The following is a 20,602-nucleotide window of genomic DNA, read 5'->3' as shown; positions in this document are numbered from 1 at the left end:
CATTTTTCATAGAACTTAGGCAAGTAAATAATCAGAGATACAGTGGTTGTGTTTTTGTCAGGTCTCATTTATTTATATTGCACGTTGCTGTGCAGAAGAGCACAGAACTACAAAAGGAACAGTAGCAATTAACATGAAGTGGAGAGCAGTGAGCAGGTTTTACTCTAGGGCAACAGCAGTACTATATTCTTTCTCCTCAAGACAATAGGACTTGGTGTGTTTATTTATTCGGTTCTTACAGCAGGACGAGCTCTAGTTACACAGGAATATACACTTACTTAAAATATGATCAACAATGATGACAGGTTTCACTTTTTCTAGTTGACAGTGTGAAGTCATCCTGAACATTCTCCTTTGTGTAGTGGTGCACGGTGGGGTGTCCTCTGATTTCTACTTCACCACTCTGGAAAGGAAAAGGTCATTAAAAAATCTAAACCCACTTCAGGACATTTGTCTCCTATCTCACTTTAAAATGTACTTGCTATAAAGCCTGGTGTGATTAGTAAGATTATTGGTCCAATGACACAGAAGCACTCACACAGTGGTTTGTTTGTAGAGGTCTAGGGCCTGCTGTGCTACCACCTCAGAGAACTTGGGGTCATTCCAGGGGATGTCTCCAGGCACACTGAAGGTCATGGCAGGGTTGTCGAACAACTGGACAGACACATTGGTGTCCCCTGGCTTCTCAGGGTCCTCTGTGTCCATGGACATGACCTTGGAGGAATTCAAGATGTAAGTCTTCATAAGACCATGTTACAAAGAAATAGGATACAACGCATTGCAGGCTATGGATTCTCACCGTTTCGATCTTGAAGATTCCATCCTTGTTGTTGGTGTTGTTGGCCAGGGCAGACACCCAGCCAAACTGCTTACTGAAAAGGTCCAGCAGGCTGGAAGTGTTGGACATTTGCTCCTCAAACTTCCTCAGTTGCTTGCTGTACTCCTGAGTGAACTTCTCTGCCATGGCCAGGGCCTGCTCCAGGTCCTTCTTCAGAGGACTAGCCAGAGGCTTCTTCCCTGAGCAGTCTGGAGGAGAGAACCACATTTCATGTAATACACAACTCTATAGTCAACAGAGTCACTGGTGTCCCTTTAGCTCCATATCAGCAACTTTTGGTGTGATGTACTAGCAACTTGTTATACCTATTCAGAAGGCCAAAGTTAGCTTAAGGAGCAGTTCTTTCTGGGTCTAACCCCAATAAGTTCTGGAAAACTGTTGAAGACCTGAAGAATAAACCCTTCTCGCAGCTGCCCGTGTCCCTTAATGTTGAATTGGTTGTTACTGACAAGGAGCACATGCCTAAGCTCTTTAATCACCACTTCATTAAGTCAGGATTCCTATTTGACTTGGCCATCCCTCATTGCCTGTACAACATTTCCTCATCTCCCACCACTTCTAATGCGACTAGCCCCGATGCTCCTCTTTTTAACCTGCCCTGCTACAAAGTGTCTCCTTGCAGGCTGTCGCTGAGTCTAAGGTGCTAAAGGAGCTCCTTATATTTGACCCCAAAAAAAACATCTGAGTCAGATGGTTTAAATCCTTTCTGCTTTAAGGTTCCAGCCTCTATCATCACCAAGCTTATCTCTGACATTTTTAACCTGTCTCTCCTCTTTGGGGTGGTTCCCGTTGCTTGGAAGGTAGCCACGGTGCGTCCTTTATTTAAAGGTGGAGATCAAGCTGATCCTAACTGTTATAAGCCAATTTCAATTTTTCCCTGTTTATCAAAAGTATTTTTGGTATGTTATTAGGATCCTCATTAGCTGTTGCAAAAGCAGCAAAATATGAAACATGACATAATACAGAACATGAATAGACAGAACAGCGCAAGGACAGAACTACACAGATAGGCACACGTACCCTACACATCAATACTTGCACACAAACTATCTAGATCAAATAGGGGAGAGGCGTTGTGCCGTGAGGTGTTGCTTTATCTGATTTTTAAAACCAGGTTTGCTGTTAATTTGAGCAATACGAGATGGAATGGAGTTCCATGCAATAATGGCTCTATATAATACTGTACGCTTTCTTGAAATTGTTCTGGATTTGGGGACTGAAAAGACCTCTGGTGGCGTATCTGGTGGGGTAAGAGTGTGTGTGTGTGTGTGTGTGTGTGTGTGTGTGTGTGTGTGTGTGTGTGTGTGTGTGTGTGTGTGTGTGTCAGGGCTGTGTTAATTGACTATGCAAACGATTTGGGATTTTCAAAACATTCATGTTTCTTATAAAAAGAAGTGATGCAGTCAGTCTCTCCTCAACTCTTAGCCAAGAGAGACTGGCAGCATGGTATTTATATCAACCCTCTGATTACAATGAAGAGCAAGACCTGCAGCTCTGTTCTGAGCCTGCTGCAGCTTAACTACAGTTGAAGTCGGAAGTTTACATAAACCTTAGCGAAATACATTTAAACTCTGTTTTTCACAATTCCTGACATTTAATCCTAGTAAGAATTCCCTGTTTTATGTCAGTTAGGATCAGCACTTTATTTTAAGAATGTGAAATGTTAGAATAATAGTACAGTGATTTACTTCAGCTTTTATTTCTTTCATCACATTCCCAGTGTGTCATTAGTTTACATACCCTAAATGAGTATTTGCTAGCATTGCCTTTAAATTGTTTAACTTGGGTGAAATGTTTCAGGTAGCCTTCCACAAGTTTCCCACAATAAATTGGGTGAATTTTGGCCCATTCCTCCTGACAGAGCTGATATAAGTGAGTCAGGTTTGTAGGCCTCCTTGCTCACACACGTTTTTTCAGTTCTGCCCACAAATTTTCTATAGGATTGAGATTATTGCTTTGTGATGGCCAATCCAATACCTTGACTTTGTTGTCCTTAAGCCATTTTGCCATTATGTTTTCAGTCTCTCAGTCCCAGCTTTGATGAATCTGTACTGACCTCGACTTCTGGATGATAGTGGTGTGAGCAGGCAGTGGCTCAGGTGGTTGTTGTCCTTGATGATCTTTTTGGCCTTACTGTGACATTGGGTGCTGTAGGTGTCCTGGAGGGCAGGTAGTACCACCCTCTGGAGAGCCCAGCGGTTGCGGGCGGTGCAGTTACTGTTCCAGACGGTGATACAGCCCGACAGGATGCTCTCAATTGTGCATCTGTAAAAGTTTGAGGGTTTTTGGTACCAAGCCAGATTTCTTCAGCTCACTGAGGTTGAAGAGGCACTGTTGCACCTTCTTCACCACACAGTCTGTGTGGGTAGACCCTTTCAGTGCGGTACCGTCAATGTGGATAGAGGGGTGCTCCCTCTGCTGTTTCCTGAAGACCACGAATCATCTCCTTGGTTTTGTTGACCTTGAATGAGAATTTATTTCCCTGGCATCACACTCCCATTGGCCTCACTTCCTCCCTGTAGGCTGTCACGTCATTGTTGGTAATCAAGCCTTCTACTGTTGTGTCGTCTGCAAACTTGATAATTGAGTTGGAGGTGTGCTTGGGCACACAGTCATGGGTGAACAGGAAGTACAGGAGGGGGCTGAGCATGCACCCTTGTGGGGCCCCAGTGTTGAGGATCAGCGAAGTGGAGGTGTTGTTTCCTATCTTCACCACCTGGGGGTGACCCATTAGGAAGTCCAGGACCTAGTTGCACAGGGTAGGGTTCAGACCCAGGGCCATGAGCTTAATGATGTGCTTGGAGGGTACTATGGTGTTGAATGCTGAGCTATAGTCAATGAACAACATTCATACATAGGTATTCCTCTTGTACAGATGGGATAGGGCAGTGTGCAGTGCGATGGAGATTGCATCGTCTCTGGATCTGTTGGGGTGGTAAGCAAATTGAAGTGAGTCTAGGGTGACATGATATGATCCTTGACTAGTCTCTCAAATCACTTCATGATGACAGAAGTGAGTGCTATGGGGTGACAGTCATGTAGTTCAGTTACCTTTGCTTTCTTGGGCACAGGAACAATGGTGGGCATCTTGAAGCATGTGGGGACGGCAGACTGGCATAGGGAGAGATTGAATATGTCCGTAAACACACCTGCCAGCTGGTCTGCACATGCTCTGATGACGTGGCTAGGGATACCGTCTGGGCCGACAGCCTTGCAAGGGTTAACACTCTTAAATGTCTTACCACTGAGAAGGAGAGCCCACAGTGGTAGCGGGCCGTGTCAGTGGCACTGTGTTATCCTCAAAGCGGGCGAAGAAGGTGGTTAGCTTGGCTAGAAGCAAGACGTCGGTGTCCTCAATGGCTAGTTTTCCTTTAGTAGTCCGTGATTGCCTGTAGACCCTGCCACATACCTCTCGTGTCTGAGCTGTTGAATTGCTTTGTCTCTATACTTACGTTTTGCCCGTTTGATTGCCTTGCAGAGGGAATAGCTACATTGTTTGTATTCTGCCATATTCCTAGTCACCTTGCCATAATTAAATGCGATGGTTCGCGCTTCAGTTTTGCATGAATGCTGCAATCTATTCACGGTTTCTGGTTAGGGTAGGTTTTAATAGTCACAGTGGGTACAAAATCTCCTATACACTTCCTGATAAACTCAGTCACCGTATCAGTATATTCATTAATATTAACCTCTGAAGCTACCCGGAACATATCCCAGGCCACGTGATCAAAACAATCTTGAAGCGTGGATTCCAATTGACCTGCATTGAATAGTCCTTAGCACGGCTACTTCCTGTTTGAATTTCTGCCTATAGGAACGGGGGAGCAAACTGGAGTCATGGTCAGATTTGCCGAAAGGAGGACGGGGAGGGCCTTGTAGTTATCCCGGAAGTTGGAGTAGCAGTGGTCGAGTGTTTTAGCAGTGCGAGTACTACAGTCGATGTGTTGATAGAACTTCGGCAGCCTTTTTCTCAAATTTGCTATGTTTAAATCCCCAGATACAATAAATGCAGCCTCAGGATATGTTTTTTCCCGTTTGCATAAAGTCCAGTAAAGTTCTTTGAGGGCCGTCGTGGTATCGGCTTGAGGGGGGATATACAGGGCTGTGACAATAACCAAAAATAATTATCTTAGGAGATAATATGGTCTGCATTTCATTGTGAGGCATTCTAGGTCGGGGGAACAAAAGGCCTTGAGTTCCTGTATGTTATCACAATCATACCATGAGTTGTTAATCATGAAACATACGACCCCGCCCTTCTTCCCGGAGAGATATTTATTCCTGTCTGTGCGATGAACTGAGAACCCAACTGGCTGGACCGACTCAGACAGTATATCCCGAGAGAGCCATGTTTCCTTGAAACAGAGTATGTTACAATCCCTGATGTCTGTCTGGAAAGAAACCCTCGCCCTAAGGTCATCAACATTATCATCCAGAGACTGAACATTAGCGAGTAATATACTCCAAAGCGGTGGGTGGTATGCATGCCTACGAATTCGGACTAGAAGACCACTCCGAGTTTTGGGTCGGCCTCTGGAATACGTTCAATTGCCCTGGGGGGTGCAAACAAAGAATCTGCTTCGGAAAGTCGTATTCCTGGTCATAATGCTGCTGGTGCTGGAAAGTTACCGCCACTCTGATATCCAATAGTTCTTCCCGGTTGTGTGTAATAACACAAAACATTTTCTGGGCTTAATGTAAGAAATAATACATAAAAAACGAAATACTACGAAGTTTCCTAAGAGCTAGAAGCATGGCAGCCCTCTCTGTCGGCGCCATTTCGTATGAATAGGCTAGCTGCTATCCCAAATAGCTCCTCAGACCCGCTCTTGTTCGGCAGGATCACTGGACAGAGACTAGCTGTCTCAACAACTACGTTGCAGAATCCAAACTAAAAAAGTTAGCTAGCTACTAACAAAACAACAGCCTTTTAACTTCTTGAACTTACCCATCCCGGATCCGGGATCGTGAATACAGCCTCAGGCTCATTACCATAACGCAACGTTAACGATTTATGAAAATCGCAAATGAAATGAAATGAATGTGCTAGCTCTCAAGCTTAGCCTTTTCTTAACAACACTGTCATCTCAGATTTTCAAAATATGCTTTTGAACCATAGCAAAACAAGCATTTGTGTAAGAGTATTGATAGCTAGCGTAGCATTTAGCGTAGCATTTAGCGGGCAACATTTGCACAAAAACCAGAAAAGGATTCAAATAAAATCATTTACCTTTGAAGAACTTCGGATTTTTTCAATGAGGAGACTCTCAGTTACATAGCAAATGTTCAGTTTTTCCTGAAAGATTATTTGTGTAGGAGAAATCGCTCCGTTTTGTACATCACGTTTGGGTACCAAAAAAAAAACGAAAATTCAGTCATCAAAACGGCGAACTGTTTTCCAAATGAACTCCATAATAGCGACTGAAACAAGGCAAACGCTGTTTAGAATCAGCAATCATCTTGGTTTCGCCTGTAGCATCAGTTCTGGGGCACTCACAGACAATATCTTTGCAGTTTTAGAAACGTCAGAGTGTTCTCTTTCCAAAGCTGTCAATTATATGCATAGTCGAGCATAGTCGAGCATCTTTTTGTGACAAAAAGCTTTCTCTGCCCTTAACCTTGTCCTGAACACCTCCAAAACAAAGGTCACGTGGTTTGGTAAGAAGAATGCCCCTCTCTCCACCGGTGTGATTACAACCTCTGAGGCTTTAGAGCTTGAGTTAGTCACCTCATACAAGTACTTGGGAGTATGGCTCGACGGTACACTGTCCTTCTCTCAGAAAATATCAAAGCTGCAGGCTATAAGGTTAAATCTAGACTTGATTTCCTCTATCGTAATCATTCCTCTTTCACTCCAGCTGCCAAACTAACCCTGATTCAGATTACCATCCTACCCATGCTAGATTACGAAGACGTAATTTATAGATTGGCAGGTAAGGGTGCTCTCGAGCGGCTAGATGTCCTTTACCAGTCGGCCATCAGATTTGCCACCAATGCTCCTTATAGGACACATCACTGCATGTTATACTCCTCCGTAAACGGGTGATCTCTGTATACCCATAGCAAGACCCACTGGTTGATGCTTATTTATAGGCCTCATTCCCCCTATCTGAGATACCTACTGCAGCCCTCATCCTCCACATACAACACCTGTTCTGCCAGTCACATTCTGTTGAACGTCCCCAAACCACACACATCCCTGGGTCGCTCCTCTTTTCAGTTCGCAACTGGAACGAGCTGCAAAAAACACTCAAAACTGGACAGTTTTCTCTCTTTATCTCTTCATTCAAAGACTCAATCATGGACACTCTTACTGACAGTTGTGGATGCTTCACATGTGTATTGTTGTCTCTACCTTCTTGCCTTTGTGCTGTTGTCTGTGCCCAATAATGTTTGTACCATGTGTCATGACTGTCCTGTTCGGGTCAGGTTACCATGGACCAGAGTCCTACAGATATATCTCTCACACCCACCACAGGGGGGAGATGAGGGGTTTTATGACACCTCATGCCCATTGTAAATCTGAAGGCAGCAGGCAAAATCCTTTGTCAACTCAGTGTGGAGGTTTGGAATGTGTAAATGGACTTTGGGAAAATATATTTAATCAGCAAAAATGGTGGTAATAACGATAGATGGAATATGAAAATGAATGTCGTTTTTGTTATGTTATTAAAGGTTAAATGACAACATTATAACGAAAACATTGTAACTTGAAGAGTTTCCATAATATGCACATGATGTATACATATTGTATGTTGTGTGGAAAATGTCCAGATCAAAAAGAATGTTTTGGAAAAGTGAACTGTGAAATTAGTTGTCTAAGGTCTGAGTAGTCGCAACCCCAAGTAGTCGCAACCCCAAAACGCAACATGAGGTTGAGGAAGACAAAAGAACCTCTTAACAATTTATGCTACGGATGAGTAGCTGTGTCTAAGAGGGTGAATTCAAGCAGCACCACCCGGTTATTCTATCCAAGGTATCGTGTGTCTACACTGCTTTCATTCCCAAACTGGAACCGTCTATAGACGTTTCCAAAAGTTTTGAGAATGACACAAATATTAATTTTCATAAAGTTTGCTGCTTCAGTGTCTTCAGATATTTTTGTCAGATGTTACTATGGAACACTGAAGTACAATTACAGGCATTTCATAAGTGTCAAAGGCTTTTATTGACAATTACATGGCGTTGATGCAAAGAGTCAATATTTGCAGTGTTGACCCTTCTTTTTCAAGACCTCTGCAATCCGCCCTGGCATGCTGTCAATTAACTTCTGGGCCACATCCTGACTGATGGCAGCCCATTCTCGCATAATCAATGCTTGGAGTTTGTCAGAATTTGTGGGTTTTTGTTTGTCCACCCGTCTCTTGAGGATTGACCACAAGTTCTCAATGGGATTAAGGTCTGGGGAGTTTCCTGGCCATGGACCCAAAAAATTGATGTTTTGTTCCCCGAGCCACTTAGTTATCCCTTCTGCCTTATGGAAAGGTGCTCCATCATGCTGGAAAAGGCTTTATTCGTCACCAAACTGTTCCTGGATGGTTGGGAGAAGTTGCTCTAGAATAATGTGTTGGTATCATTCTTTATTCATGGCTGGTCTTAGGCAAAATTGTGAGTGAGCCCACTCCCTTGGCTGAGAAGCAACCCCACACATGAATGGTCTCAGGATGCTTTACTGTTGGCATGACACAGGACTGAAGGTAGCGCTCACCTTGTCTTCTCCGGACAAGCTTTTTTCCGGATGCCCCAAACAATCGGAAAGGGGATTCATCAGAGAAAATGACTTTACCCCAGTCCTCAAGAGTCCAATCCCTGTACCTTTTGCAGAATATTAGTCTGTCCCTGATGTTTTTCCTGGAGAGAAGTGGCTTCTTTGCTGCCCTTCTTGACACCAAGCCATCCTCCAAAAGTCTTCGCCTCACTGTGCGTGCAGATGACACCTGCCTGCTGCCATTCCTGAGCAATCTCTGTACTGGTGGTGCCCCGATCCCGCGGCTGAATCAACTTTAGGAGACGGTCCTAGCGCTTGCTGGACTTGCTTGGGCACCCTGAAGCCTTCTTCACAACAATTGAACCGCTTTCCTTGAAGTTCTTGATGATCCGATAAATGGTTGATTTAAGTGCAATCTTACTGGCAGCAATATCCTTGCATGTTAAGCACTTTATGTGCAAAGCAATGCTGACGGCACGTGTTTCCTTGCAGGTAACCATGGTTGAGAGAGGAAGAACAATGATTCCAAGCACCACCCTCCTTTTGAAGCTTCCAGTCTGTTATTTGAACTAAATCAGAATGACAGAGTGATCTCCAGCCTTGTCCTCGTCAACACTCACACCTGCGTTGAGAGAATCACTGACATGATGTCAGCTGGTCCTTTTGTGGCAGGGCTGAAATGCAGTGGACTGTTTTTTTGGGGTTTCAGTTCATTTGCATGGCAAATAGGGATTTTGCAATGAATTGCAATTCATCTGATCACTCTTCATAACATTCTGGAGTATGTGCAAATTGCCATCATAAAAACTGAGGCAGCAGACTTTGTGAAAATTAATAATTGTGTCATTCTCAAAACTTTTGGCCACGACTGTACATGGCTAATTAGTCGTCCGGAGAAGACCCCTTTTCAGAACGAGGGCAAGAAAACAGACTACTAAGAGAAAGGACACTGACATTGTGTGGACAATCAGAGACTTACACCCGGTAACGAAAGAAGTGCCACCATCAGAGAAGAGACCTTCGACAAGTAATTACATCATTATATTCTAACCCATAAGAGCAGCAGGTCGGGGCAAGGTGTAAGGGCTAAACTAAGCATAGTTTACAAATGTATTCAAGTGTGCTTTTCTCTCCTGCACTCTCTCTTTCTCTCTTTTTCTAAATCCCCAATTTAGGTGAAACTGGAAATTTTTTCATTGTACTAAGTTTTAATCAATAACCTAGACTGTTTGTTTGTGTATGTGTATCTTATGTTATCATTTAGCATGTTAGTAAATAAATGATCAACTCAATTGGTGTGGTACAGAATTATTTAGTGAGACTCGGGTTTGTGCAGATTCACGAATTATGCGACGTTCAGGATGAGACTGTAGAGGAAATTAATTAAAATGTAAAATCTATATTCTGATAGTTAATTTTGGGAAAACGGAAACTCAATAAAAAACTAAATTTTCTCATGGTGCCCCAGGTTACTGAGTTAATGATTACCTGATTAATTGAAAGACGTAATTATAAACAGTTAATAATTAGATGAACAGCAGTCGTCACATAATATGTCACAACCCATGTTTTGTGCTCCTACCATGCTGTGTTGTCATGTGTTTCTGCCATGCTATGTTGTTGTCTTAGGTCTCTCTTTATGTAGTGTTGTGGTGTCTCTAATGTCATGATGTGTTTTTTTGTCCTATATTTTTCTTTTTAATCCCAGTCCTCGCAGGAGGCCTTTTGCCTTTTGTTAGGTCGTCATTGTAAATAAGAATTGGTTCATAACTGACTTGCCTAGCTAAATAAAGCTTAAATATAACAATTTTAAAAATACCTGACTCAGCCACGGCATGACTTTGTGGCAAGAAAGAGAAAGAAAATCTGTTGGGCTTTACCAATATCCTGGATCGCTACGCATTTTTCACACTCTCCTCGCAGTTTAATGCAGCCAGCAGAATTGCGACGTATCTCTCTGCAGGTCATACCGGAAGGCTTTGTCAGAACAACATCCTCATTCACACTCCCCTCTGTGGAAAAAAGAAGCCCAATATCATTTATGTAAACATTAACACCATGTTATTGTATAATAACAGTTGTTTAATTAGGACTGAGGTATACCCTCTGAGGGGTTGATGTCAAAGTTAGCGTCTGCGTCCATGACAGGCCCCATGGAGCCGAAGATATTCCGGGCCATGTCCATCATAGGAGCGAACATGTTGTGGAACCCATGGAAGTCTGGGTCCTGCAAAGCGGACCTGACCATACGGGAGCGCACCTCGCCCGTCTCTGCCATCTCTGCTCTCTCATTGGCCCTCTCACTATGACCCCATATACTGGGCATGTGGAAGGGGCTGGAGAACATGGGAGGGTTGAGGGAGCGCATGTGGTCAAACACCTTCAAGCTGTCCATGAAGATACTGTCCACCCCATCGGCCACGTCAGAGTAGCGATCCTCCAGGTTCTGGAACCTCTGACTCTGCTCCTGGTCCTCCCTCTCCAGAACATCCATGTTCTCCCCGTTGATCCAGATGGAGAATGGAGAGGTCCTGTTCAGAACCTCCTCCAGCTGATAGGGAAACAGGAGAAAGCAGCTAGTACAACAGTAACCTATTTTATTTGGAAGGATTGTATAATAGCTTAAACACATTGATCAGTGGTTGTGCATGTCTCTGTGTAAGTCTAGCTTAAACAACCTATTTGAACTACAATTGCAAACCAATGAGGAGATTGATTGATGATAGTTCCTTGTAGTTGAGGCGATACCTGTCTGCCGATCAGTCCGGCGCCACTGCTGCAGGTCCTGGAGTAGTATTTGATGCAGGTGTTCTTCAGACAGGGCTTGCACTCCTCCCACAGAGACTGCATGGTGCCGTTACACACCTCCTGCTCCTCACTCAGTTTCGTCTCCATCTCCTGAGCTGCCTTCAGAGCATCCTGGGAAACAAACACAGCAACTGAGTCAGTGGTCTAAAAAGAACTATAGCTGATGAATTGAACACAAAATGTAGTGTGATCTTTAACTTATTTTTGCCCAAAACAGTGATGAAAGCTCATGGTACTGTGCGTTGCTCAAATGCACTGTACCTCTTTTTGCTGTTTAGTTTTCTCCAGGGCACTCAAGAACTTATTGTGATCATCTCCAGACCTCTCCATCACTGTCTTCATCTCCTTCACCCCACTGATGGCATTCTCTATCTGCTTGTCCAGGTACTTCACCCCCAGGAGAGAAATCTCTGCAGAGATCAATCACTCAAAATAAATCTCCCCAGCGACTTAAAAATATCCTGCATTATACAGTATACGGCTATTCTGAACAATTTGAAGATATTTAGTTATATGATGGCTTACGGCTTAGATCCTCCTTTGATGGAGGCAGCAGACACTCAGTAGATACCAGAAGCAAAGCAAGGCCAACTAGTGACCCAAAGACTTTCATCTTTACTGTTTCTTAGATACCAAGCGACTGATGCAGTTCACACCTGAAAAACAGAGGGGGCTTAGGGTATTTCGGATGTAATCATAACGCCTCTTATAAAAAGCACTGCAAAATGACCTCATAGTCCAGTGGTTCCCAAACGTTTTATAGTCCCATACCCTTTCAAACATTCAACCTTCAGCTGCACACACTCTTTTTATAGTCCCATACCCTTTCAAACATTCAACCTTCAGCTGCGCACACTCTTTTTATAGTCCCATACCCTTTCAAACATTCAACCTTCAGCTGAGCACACTCTTTTTATAGTCCCATACCCTTTCAAACATTCAACCTTCAGCTGTGCACACTCTTTTTATAGTCCGATACCCTTTCAAACATTCAACACTCACTAGCACCAGGGACAGCGTACTCTCAAATGTTGTTGTTTTTTGCCAACAATGTAAGCCTGCCACACACACACTATACGATACATTTATTAAACATAAGAACGAGTGTCAATTATGGTCAGTAAAGAAAACTTTAAGCTCGTCTCTCAATGTAAAAAAACAACAACGTGTCAATACTTTGCCCCTTGATAACCAGCCCACTTCTGTATGTTGTAAAAGCGCTACAAGCTGCCCATATAATTGCATAGTGCAGAAAATACGCAAGAGTACAGGGGCCTTGCTTTAACAAAGTTAACCATTTTCACTGTAGTGTCCAAAACGCCTTTCAAGTTGTCAGGCATTCCCTTGGCAGCAAGAGCCTCTAAGTGGAAGCTGCAGTGTACCCAAGAGCCTCTAAGTGGATGCTGCAGTGTACCCAAGAGCCTCTAAGTGGATGCTGCAGTGTACCCAAGAGCCTCTCGGTGGATGCTGCAGTGTACCCAAGAGCCTCTAAGTGGATGCTGCAGTGTACCCAAGAGCCTCTCGGTGGATGCTACAATGTACCCAAGAGCCTCTCGGTGGATGCTGCAGTGTACCCAAGAGCCTCTAAGTGGATGCTGCAGTGTACCCAAGAGCCTCTAAGTGGATGCTGCAGTGTACCCAAGAGCCTCTCGGTGGATGCTACATGGTACCCAAGAGCCTCTCGGTGGATGCTGCAGTGGACCCAAGAGCCTCTAAGTGGATGCTGCAGTGTACCCAAGAGCCTCTAAGTGGATGCTGCAGTGTACCCAAGAGCCTCTCGGTGGATGCTGCAGTGTACCCAAGAGCCTCTAAGTGGATGCTGCAGTGTACCCAAGAGCCTCTAAGTGGATGCTGCAGTGTACCCAAGAGCCTCTCGGTGGATGCTACATGGTACCCAAGAGCCTCTCGGTGGATGCTGCAGTGGACCCAAGAGCCTCTAAGTGGATGCTGCAGTGTACCCAAGAGCCTCTAAGTGGATGCTGCAGTGTACCCAAGAGCCTCTAAGTGGATGCTGCAGTGTACCCAAGAGCCTCTCGGTGGATGCTGCAGTGTACCCAAGAGCCTCTCGGTGGATGCTGCAGTGTACCCAAGAGCCTCTAAGTGGATGCTGCAGTGTACCCAAGAGCCTCTCGGTGGATGCTGCAGTGTACCCAAGAGCCTCTCGGTGGATGCTACAGTGTACCCAAGAGCCTCTTGGTGGATGCTGCAGTGTACCCAAGAGCCTCTCGGTGGATGCTGCAGTGGACCCAAGAGCCTCTAAGTGGATGCTGCAGTGGACCCAAGAGCCTCTTGGTGGATGCTGCAGTGTACCCAAGAGCCTCTAAGTGGATGCTGCAGTGTACCCAAGAGCCTCTCGGTGGATGCTACAGTGTACCCAAGAGCCTCTCGGTGGATGCTGCAGTGTACCCAAGAGCCTCTAAGTGGATGCTGCAGTGTACCCAAGAGCCTCTAAATGGATGCTGCAGTGTACCCAAGAGCCTCTAAGTGGATGCTGCAGTGTACCCAAGAGCCTCTCGGTGGATGCTGCAGTGTACCCAAGAGCCTCTAAGTGGATGCTGCAGTGTACCCAAGAGCCTCTAAGTGGATGCTGCAGTGTAACTAAGAGCCTCTAAGTGGATGCTGCAGTGTACCCAAGAGCCTCTCGGTGGATGCTGCAGTGTACCCAAGAGCCTCTCGGTGGATGCTGCAGTGTACCCAAGAGCCTCTAAGTGGATGCTGCAGTGTACCCAAGAGCCTCTAAGTGGATGCTGCAGTGTACCCAAGAGCCTCTCGGTGGATGCTGCAGTGTACCCAAGAGCCTCTAAGTGGATGCTGCAGTGTACCCAAGAGCCTCTCGGTGGATGCTGCAGTGTACCCAAGAGCCTCTCGGTGGATGCTGCAGTGTAACCAAGAGCCTCTCGGTGGATGCTGCAGTGTACCCAAGAGCCTCTCGGTGGATGCTGCAGTGTACCCAAGAGCCTCTCGGTGGATGCTGCAGTGTACCCAAGAACCTCTAAGTGGATGCTGCAGTGTACCCAAGAGCCTCTAAGTGGATGCTGCAGTGTACCCAAGAGCCTCTCGGTGGATGCTGCAGTGTACCCAAGTGGCATCGGGAGCAACTGCTTGCACATCGTTACCACTCCACTATGTCTCCCTGTCATGGCTTTTACGCCATCAGTACAGATACCAACACATCTTGACCACCAAGTCCATTTGATGTCACAAAGCTGTCCAGTACTTTAAAAATATCATCTCCTGTTGTCCTGGTTTCCAGTGGTTTGCCGAAGAGGATGTCTTCCTTAATTGACCCCCCATAAACGTAACGGACATATAACAGGAGCTGTGCCAGGTCGCCATGTCTGGTGACTCATCCAGCTGTAATGCCTGGAATTCACAGGCTTGTATGCGAAGCAGTAATTGTTTCAAAACATCTCCTGCCATGTCCCTGATGCGTCGTGAGACAGTGTTGTTTGACAAAGGCATTGTCTGTATCATTTTTTTGGCCTTTCCCCCCTGCAATGTCCCAGCCATATTCGCGGCAGCAGGGAGAATGAAGTCCTCCACAATAGTATGGGGCTTGCCTGTCCTAGCCACTCGGTAGCTCATCATATACGACTTCTAGCTCCTTTTTAATGGTATCTGTTGCTTTTATACATGTCTTACTACTTGAAAGTCATCTTAATTCTTGCTCAAAAAACTCCCATGGCCTATTTTTCAAACTGGCATGTTTTGTTTCTAAATGTCTGAGCAAGAGTGAAGGTTTCATCAAGTTGTGAGATAGTATTTTTGCACATATAACACACTGTGGCTGAGGAAAGGCACTACTCCCAATATAAGTGAACCCCAAATCAATGTAGTTCTCATCATATTTGCTCTTCGATGGTCCAACGTCCCTGTCTGTTGTTCGGTGCTTTCCCGGGTAAGGGGGCAGTAGCTGCATCAGATTCACAGCTGTCAGTGTCCATGCTAGCTGGGCTAGCAACAACACGTAAAATTACTGATGCTAAGCATTGGATTTGCTCGTGGAAGCAGAATAACTTGTGTCGTGGATAGGTGCAGGTGGAGTACTGATGACAGTAGCAGTACTACCAGTAGAGCTGTATGTGTCTCTATGGATGTGCTTGTGGAAGCAGAATAACTTGGGTCGTTGACAGGTGCAGGTGGAGTACTGATGACAGTAGCAGTACTACCAGTAGAGCTGTATGTGTCTCTATGGATGTGCTTGTGGAAGCAGAATAACTTGGGTCGTTGACAGGTGCAGGTGGAGTACTGATGACAGTAGCAGTACTACCAGTAGAGCTGTATGTGTCTCTATGGATGTGCTTGTGGAAGCAGAATAACTTGGGTCGTTGACAGGTGCAGGTGGAGTACTGATGACAGTAGCAGTACTACCAGTAGAGCTGTATGTGTCTCTATGGATGTGCTTGTGGAAGCAGAATAACTTGGGTCGTTGACAGGTGCAGGTGGAGTACTGATGACAGTAGCAGTACTACCAGTAGAGCTGTATGTGTCTCTATGGATGTGCTTGTGGAAGCAGAATAACTTGGGTCGTTGACAGGTGCAGGTGGAGTACTGATGACAGTAGCAGTACTACCAGTAGAGCTGTATGTGTCTCTATGGATGTGCTTGTGGAAGCAGAATAACTTGGGTCGTTGACAGGTGCAGGTGGAGTACTGATGACAGTAGCAGTACTACCAGTAGAGCTGTATGTGTCTTTATGGATGTGGGCCTTACTTTCCTTTAACCATTTATCCTTTTTTGAGCAAACTGAATGAGCAGCAGCTAAGTTTGGATACATACGGGCCGTTAGTGAGAGAGTAACGGTTAATGTGATTGGATGTGATTTGACTCGGCTACCTGTATTTGACATCTTGTTGTTATTTTGCTGAACAATAGATGGATTCATTTTATTTTTGGAAGTGAAACGAGGCTACCCAGGCGAGAAAAAACACCCAAATGTGTAGCCCCGTTGGAAAATATAAATGGACTGTTTCAAAATGTGAAAAATAGATGTGAATCACATTTTTATTTGGCGTACCGCCTGACGGAATTGCGCGTTTGAGAATACCTGTATTACCCCAGTTTGGGAATAACTGTATAGTCCACGTCTGACCTTGGTGTTGTTGTGATGTTGATATTACCCACTAGAGGGTAATGCTGCCCATTAAACGATGACAATACTGTGACACAGCATCATTTGAAACCTTTTTCTATAATGCTGACATTTGCTGATTTGTTCCAAACGATAAAGTGTGTTTATACTGCATTGCAGCATAGACATTTATCCTATTGTATACTTTTTTAATTTGATAAAAGTAATTGACATTAGGCTCAAGATAAACCCTGTGACATAGATACAATGCAGAGATTAGGGGCTAGATTCAATCCTTAACGCCGAAGAGCAGCGTTGTAGCGCGGTTGAAATGTAAAGGTCATTTTCGATCGAGTCGACATATGCAGCGTTTACTGTGAATGCAGTCTCCTCAAACACAGAAACATTGCCTATAAAATTAAATCACGCTACAACGCTGATCTACGGCGCTAGAGATTGAATCCAGCCCTAGTGGGCGTTTATCTGATAGATCTCCCTGTTGGAATGGAGCTGAAACAAACACAAATTCTTCTCCACTAATCTCTGTGATTATTCCAGGCAGCCCTATAATCCCTTGTGTATTCAACACGCTCACTGTACAACTTCCCAGAAAACACTGAATTGTTGGAAAAAAAATAAAGCCCAATGTTTAGATTTGGAAAACATTGCACATCCTTCCAATTGTGGTGCCAGATATTCAATTGAAATGTCACCATTGGAGGAAATATCTTGCCATTAAGGGAAATGGCAAGATACAGTCATAATGTTGACATTTTCAGACACAGGACAAGCCTTGCATATTTTACAGGTCTGGGTGGATACAAGGGAAAATAATAATGGGAGAAAAAGAAGTTTCAAACAATGTCCTACTCATAAATAAGGTCCAATAGCACTTGTATGACTTGCAGGAAAAAGTAGAACACCATTAATAGAACCCAGAAGTAGAACCCACAATTCTGCTCAATCAAGCAGATGGACTGAGCTCTGTATTAAAAGGGATTTGCACATTCTAGTATACTCCTACAAGGGGAAAAAAATGGGGCTTGAGAACTGCAGCATCCAGACTTAATTGCTCTCTGCTTGTCCATCTCACTCAAACATGCCCTGTACAGCTACAATATCAACGCAATAACAGCACTCTAACTCAGAGAGATTTTGTGCCTTTGAGGGTGTTGAATTTAATTATCCAATTGTGGAGTCTTTATAGCAAATGCATTGGATAAAGCTTGCAGCCTTAAAATGTTGCGATATACGCAGTACATATCTGGGTCATTCACAGGCAGAGGCAGCGGCAGTTTTGAACAGAGGTCACCCATGAGTAAGAATGAGGAATAACAGTAACATCACTGTGCAGAATTTCTTCAGAATCAAATAGAAACAATATTTATCATAATAAACCCCATGGCAAAAAATAGTAGCATCAGCCCCAGGTACAATTCTAAAGACAAATCAAGCATTTCAAGGATACTCCTACTGCAGTTTTGTCTAGCGCTGCAGAAGGCAGCTGTGCACGGGGCTGATACCCTGAAGACACACAATATGCGTTTTCCTCCCAGCCAGCCGGGACAGCCAGGCAGAAGAGGATTACTCACCTCCCTGTTGATCTTGCCTCTTCAGAGCGGATGAAGTGCAGTGAGGCTGTCTTCCGCTAGGTATTTATACAGGACCTAGCAGTGATGTTGACACTGATTCACGCCCTGTGGCTTTGGACTTTTCCAGAAGTTGTGTAATTCCCAGTCACAGCTCAGAAATGTGGAGCAGCCAGGAGTGGGCACTGTTGCACCGTGTGTCACTAAGCTCCTTCTGGCTACTCTCTGGCTCCTGGGAGACAATGTCAATAGAGGGAGGATCGTGTCATCTTTGTGGGTCAGTGAACATGGTCTGGGCACATGGAGGAGGGGGCTTTCAAGATGATTGATCCTTATATTATCACACATCCCCATGCCTCATTACACACACACTCACACACACACACACACACACACATGGGTCATCCAAAAGGAGTCCAATTCAAATTATAATGTTATCAGCCTAACAAATGCAAATCTTTACTGTAACACCTTGTAGCTCAAATTCAAAACATATCCATGAACTCCACACTTGGCTCAAAACACAACTGTCCCAGGCTCCAGCGTCACACAAAATCATGACCAAGCACAGGTACGGGAATGTTGATGATGTGTTGCTGCTGAATCCAACAGGTTATAAAAGGGTTCTTTAATGAGCCCTGCAAATGTAAACCTCTTACTTTATGCTCTCATCATCCTGTTGCCAAGCTGAGCTCTACAGCCAGGCCAGTGGCCAGATGTCTCCAGTTAGGAGTATGCTTTCTTTTTTCCTGTGACGCAGGATCATTACATAAGCTCATTCAGAAATGAAACGATATAAAAGGAGGAAATGGAAAAAGTAGATTCCTGACTACACTCCACCTAAAACACACAGAGAATAACAAGTTCTGGGCCCTAATGTTGAATGTCTGCTCGGGTGATATTTACTGTATGCACACACTCATACCTTGGCACTGTGTCAGCAGTCTTCAGGGGCTGATTTGTGGTTTCAAATAAGAGGAAAGGTGAAAGTTCATTTGTGCAGGACATTACAGCTGGAGCGTCCTAGCAACAATGACCTCAATTGGTCCAGTTTAATATTAATTCTCTCCTATTTGTGTTATTCTCATGCAAAGACACATTTTGATTTCGAATGTGGGTATGCACTTGACACACCAGTTTGAAGGATATAAATGAGATCATATATAAACAAACTTGAATAATGCCCTTGGCATTGGTCCTCATGGCCTGATGTTTGGTTTTGTGAAGAATAGAAAAGGACTCAGCCAAGTTTAGTGTCTACGCTCAAGTCCACAGACATGATTTGTCATCCACATCCAGACGAGCTCAAGGTTGATTTGTGATGGTGTCTGGCCCTTGTGAGAGATGCTGTTGTGTTTAGGCGGGCAGACACTTCTCCTCCCCCTCTCCTCTCTCCCCCTCACTTCTCCTCTCTCCCCCACTTCTCCTCTCTCCCACTCTCCAACAGGCCCAGACCAAGGCAGAGCAAGACGTGCCTGGGCCTGCAGCCTCTCCTGCCTCCTCCCTTTTCATCCCCTTCTCCCCTTCCCATTCTTCCCTTCTCTCATCTTTCATCCTTCTCCTCCTCTCCTCCCTTCCTTCCAAGTGCATGTGACCAGTCAAGGTCATTCACAGACTGAGACACAGTCACAGGCAGACGTGTGACTGTCACTTCCCACAGAACACAGGGATCTCTTGAGACATGCAGTAGACACTCTCTCTCCCACAGTGATAAACTGCTGCTGGGAATGACAACAGCTGCAACCTCTGAGAAATGTTCTATTGAGTTACTCCCAAAATAACACTGATTGCAAATCATGCTATTGATTTGTATCACTTTAATGGCTCATACCTTGTTATACAGTGTCTGACCACAGCAGTGGGTTTGGAATGCCTTTAAGTTTGGTGGATGTTAGATGATTATGATGGCTGGTGTCTGTGTGATACAAGTGCATTTGGCAAGGATGCGTTCCATCAGTATCAGGGTATATGTACAGTAAGGCAAAAAAATATTCTAAGACAATGAAAAATGACAGTAATCTATATTTTCTGCTGATTCTCAGCGTCATAATGTATCCTCCTGCAGTATTAATCAAGGTTCCTAGTAATTTCACATAGTGCCCACTGGGTGGCAGTAGATCTGACGTAAGAAATTCTGAGATGTGTACGTTCTCAGTAGCTGCTGCTATAAACGAAGGACTGGACATGTTGGGTGTGTCAAACGTAGATCAATTATCTTTTCATTGTGATAAATAGATGAAGTACAGATACAAAACGTTTGAAATGCAAAAATAAATTGTGAAAAATGTCATCTTCAGTGCTTTCAGTAAAGCAATGTTCTCAATGTTTTCATTGTTTCATCATTGTTCTGTTTTTTCTTCCAAGTCATTTAAACCATTCTGGGTTGTAGCCTAGTCTCTTATGACTGCATGGGACAATTGTTTTCACTGTCTCTGAAGTTTGGCATCGAGATCAAAATCTCTTTGAAGTCATTATAGTCTATCCCAAATCACAACTCCACAAATTGAATTATGTTGGGGCTTCCTAATCTGCTAATGGAAGACTCAACATCCTAACTTGATATTCACTCTCAATCTTTAGAACCACAT

At 44.4% G+C, this 20,602-nt stretch overlaps 1 protein-coding gene across 1 annotated transcript; it reads right to left on the bottom strand.

Annotated features, from left to right (window-relative positions):
• Positions 1–46: 46 nt before the first annotated feature.
• On the bottom strand, positions 47–18,183 carry LOC135557597 (clusterin-like). The gene is made up of 9 exons (XM_064991012.1): positions 18,018–18,183; positions 11,880–12,010; positions 11,616–11,764; positions 11,295–11,465; positions 10,650–11,097; positions 10,427–10,558; positions 800–1,026; positions 539–714; positions 47–403 (listed from the first exon to the last, which is right to left on the bottom strand). The coding sequence occupies exons 2-9, from the start codon at positions 11,965–11,967 to the stop codon at positions 391–393; spliced, it is 1,404 nt and encodes a 467-aa protein (XP_064847084.1). The 5' UTR covers positions 11,968–12,010; positions 18,018–18,183; the 3' UTR covers positions 47–390.
• Positions 18,184–20,602: the final 2,419 nt, after the last annotated feature.

Source organism: Oncorhynchus masou, chromosome 16 (assembly GCF_036934945.1).
Source record: "Oncorhynchus masou masou isolate Uvic2021 chromosome 16, UVic_Omas_1.1, whole genome shotgun sequence".
In the NCBI taxonomy this organism is placed as follows: domain Eukaryota; kingdom Metazoa; phylum Chordata; class Actinopteri; order Salmoniformes; family Salmonidae; genus Oncorhynchus; species Oncorhynchus masou.
This window is presented reverse-complemented; position numbering and strand designations above follow the sequence as displayed.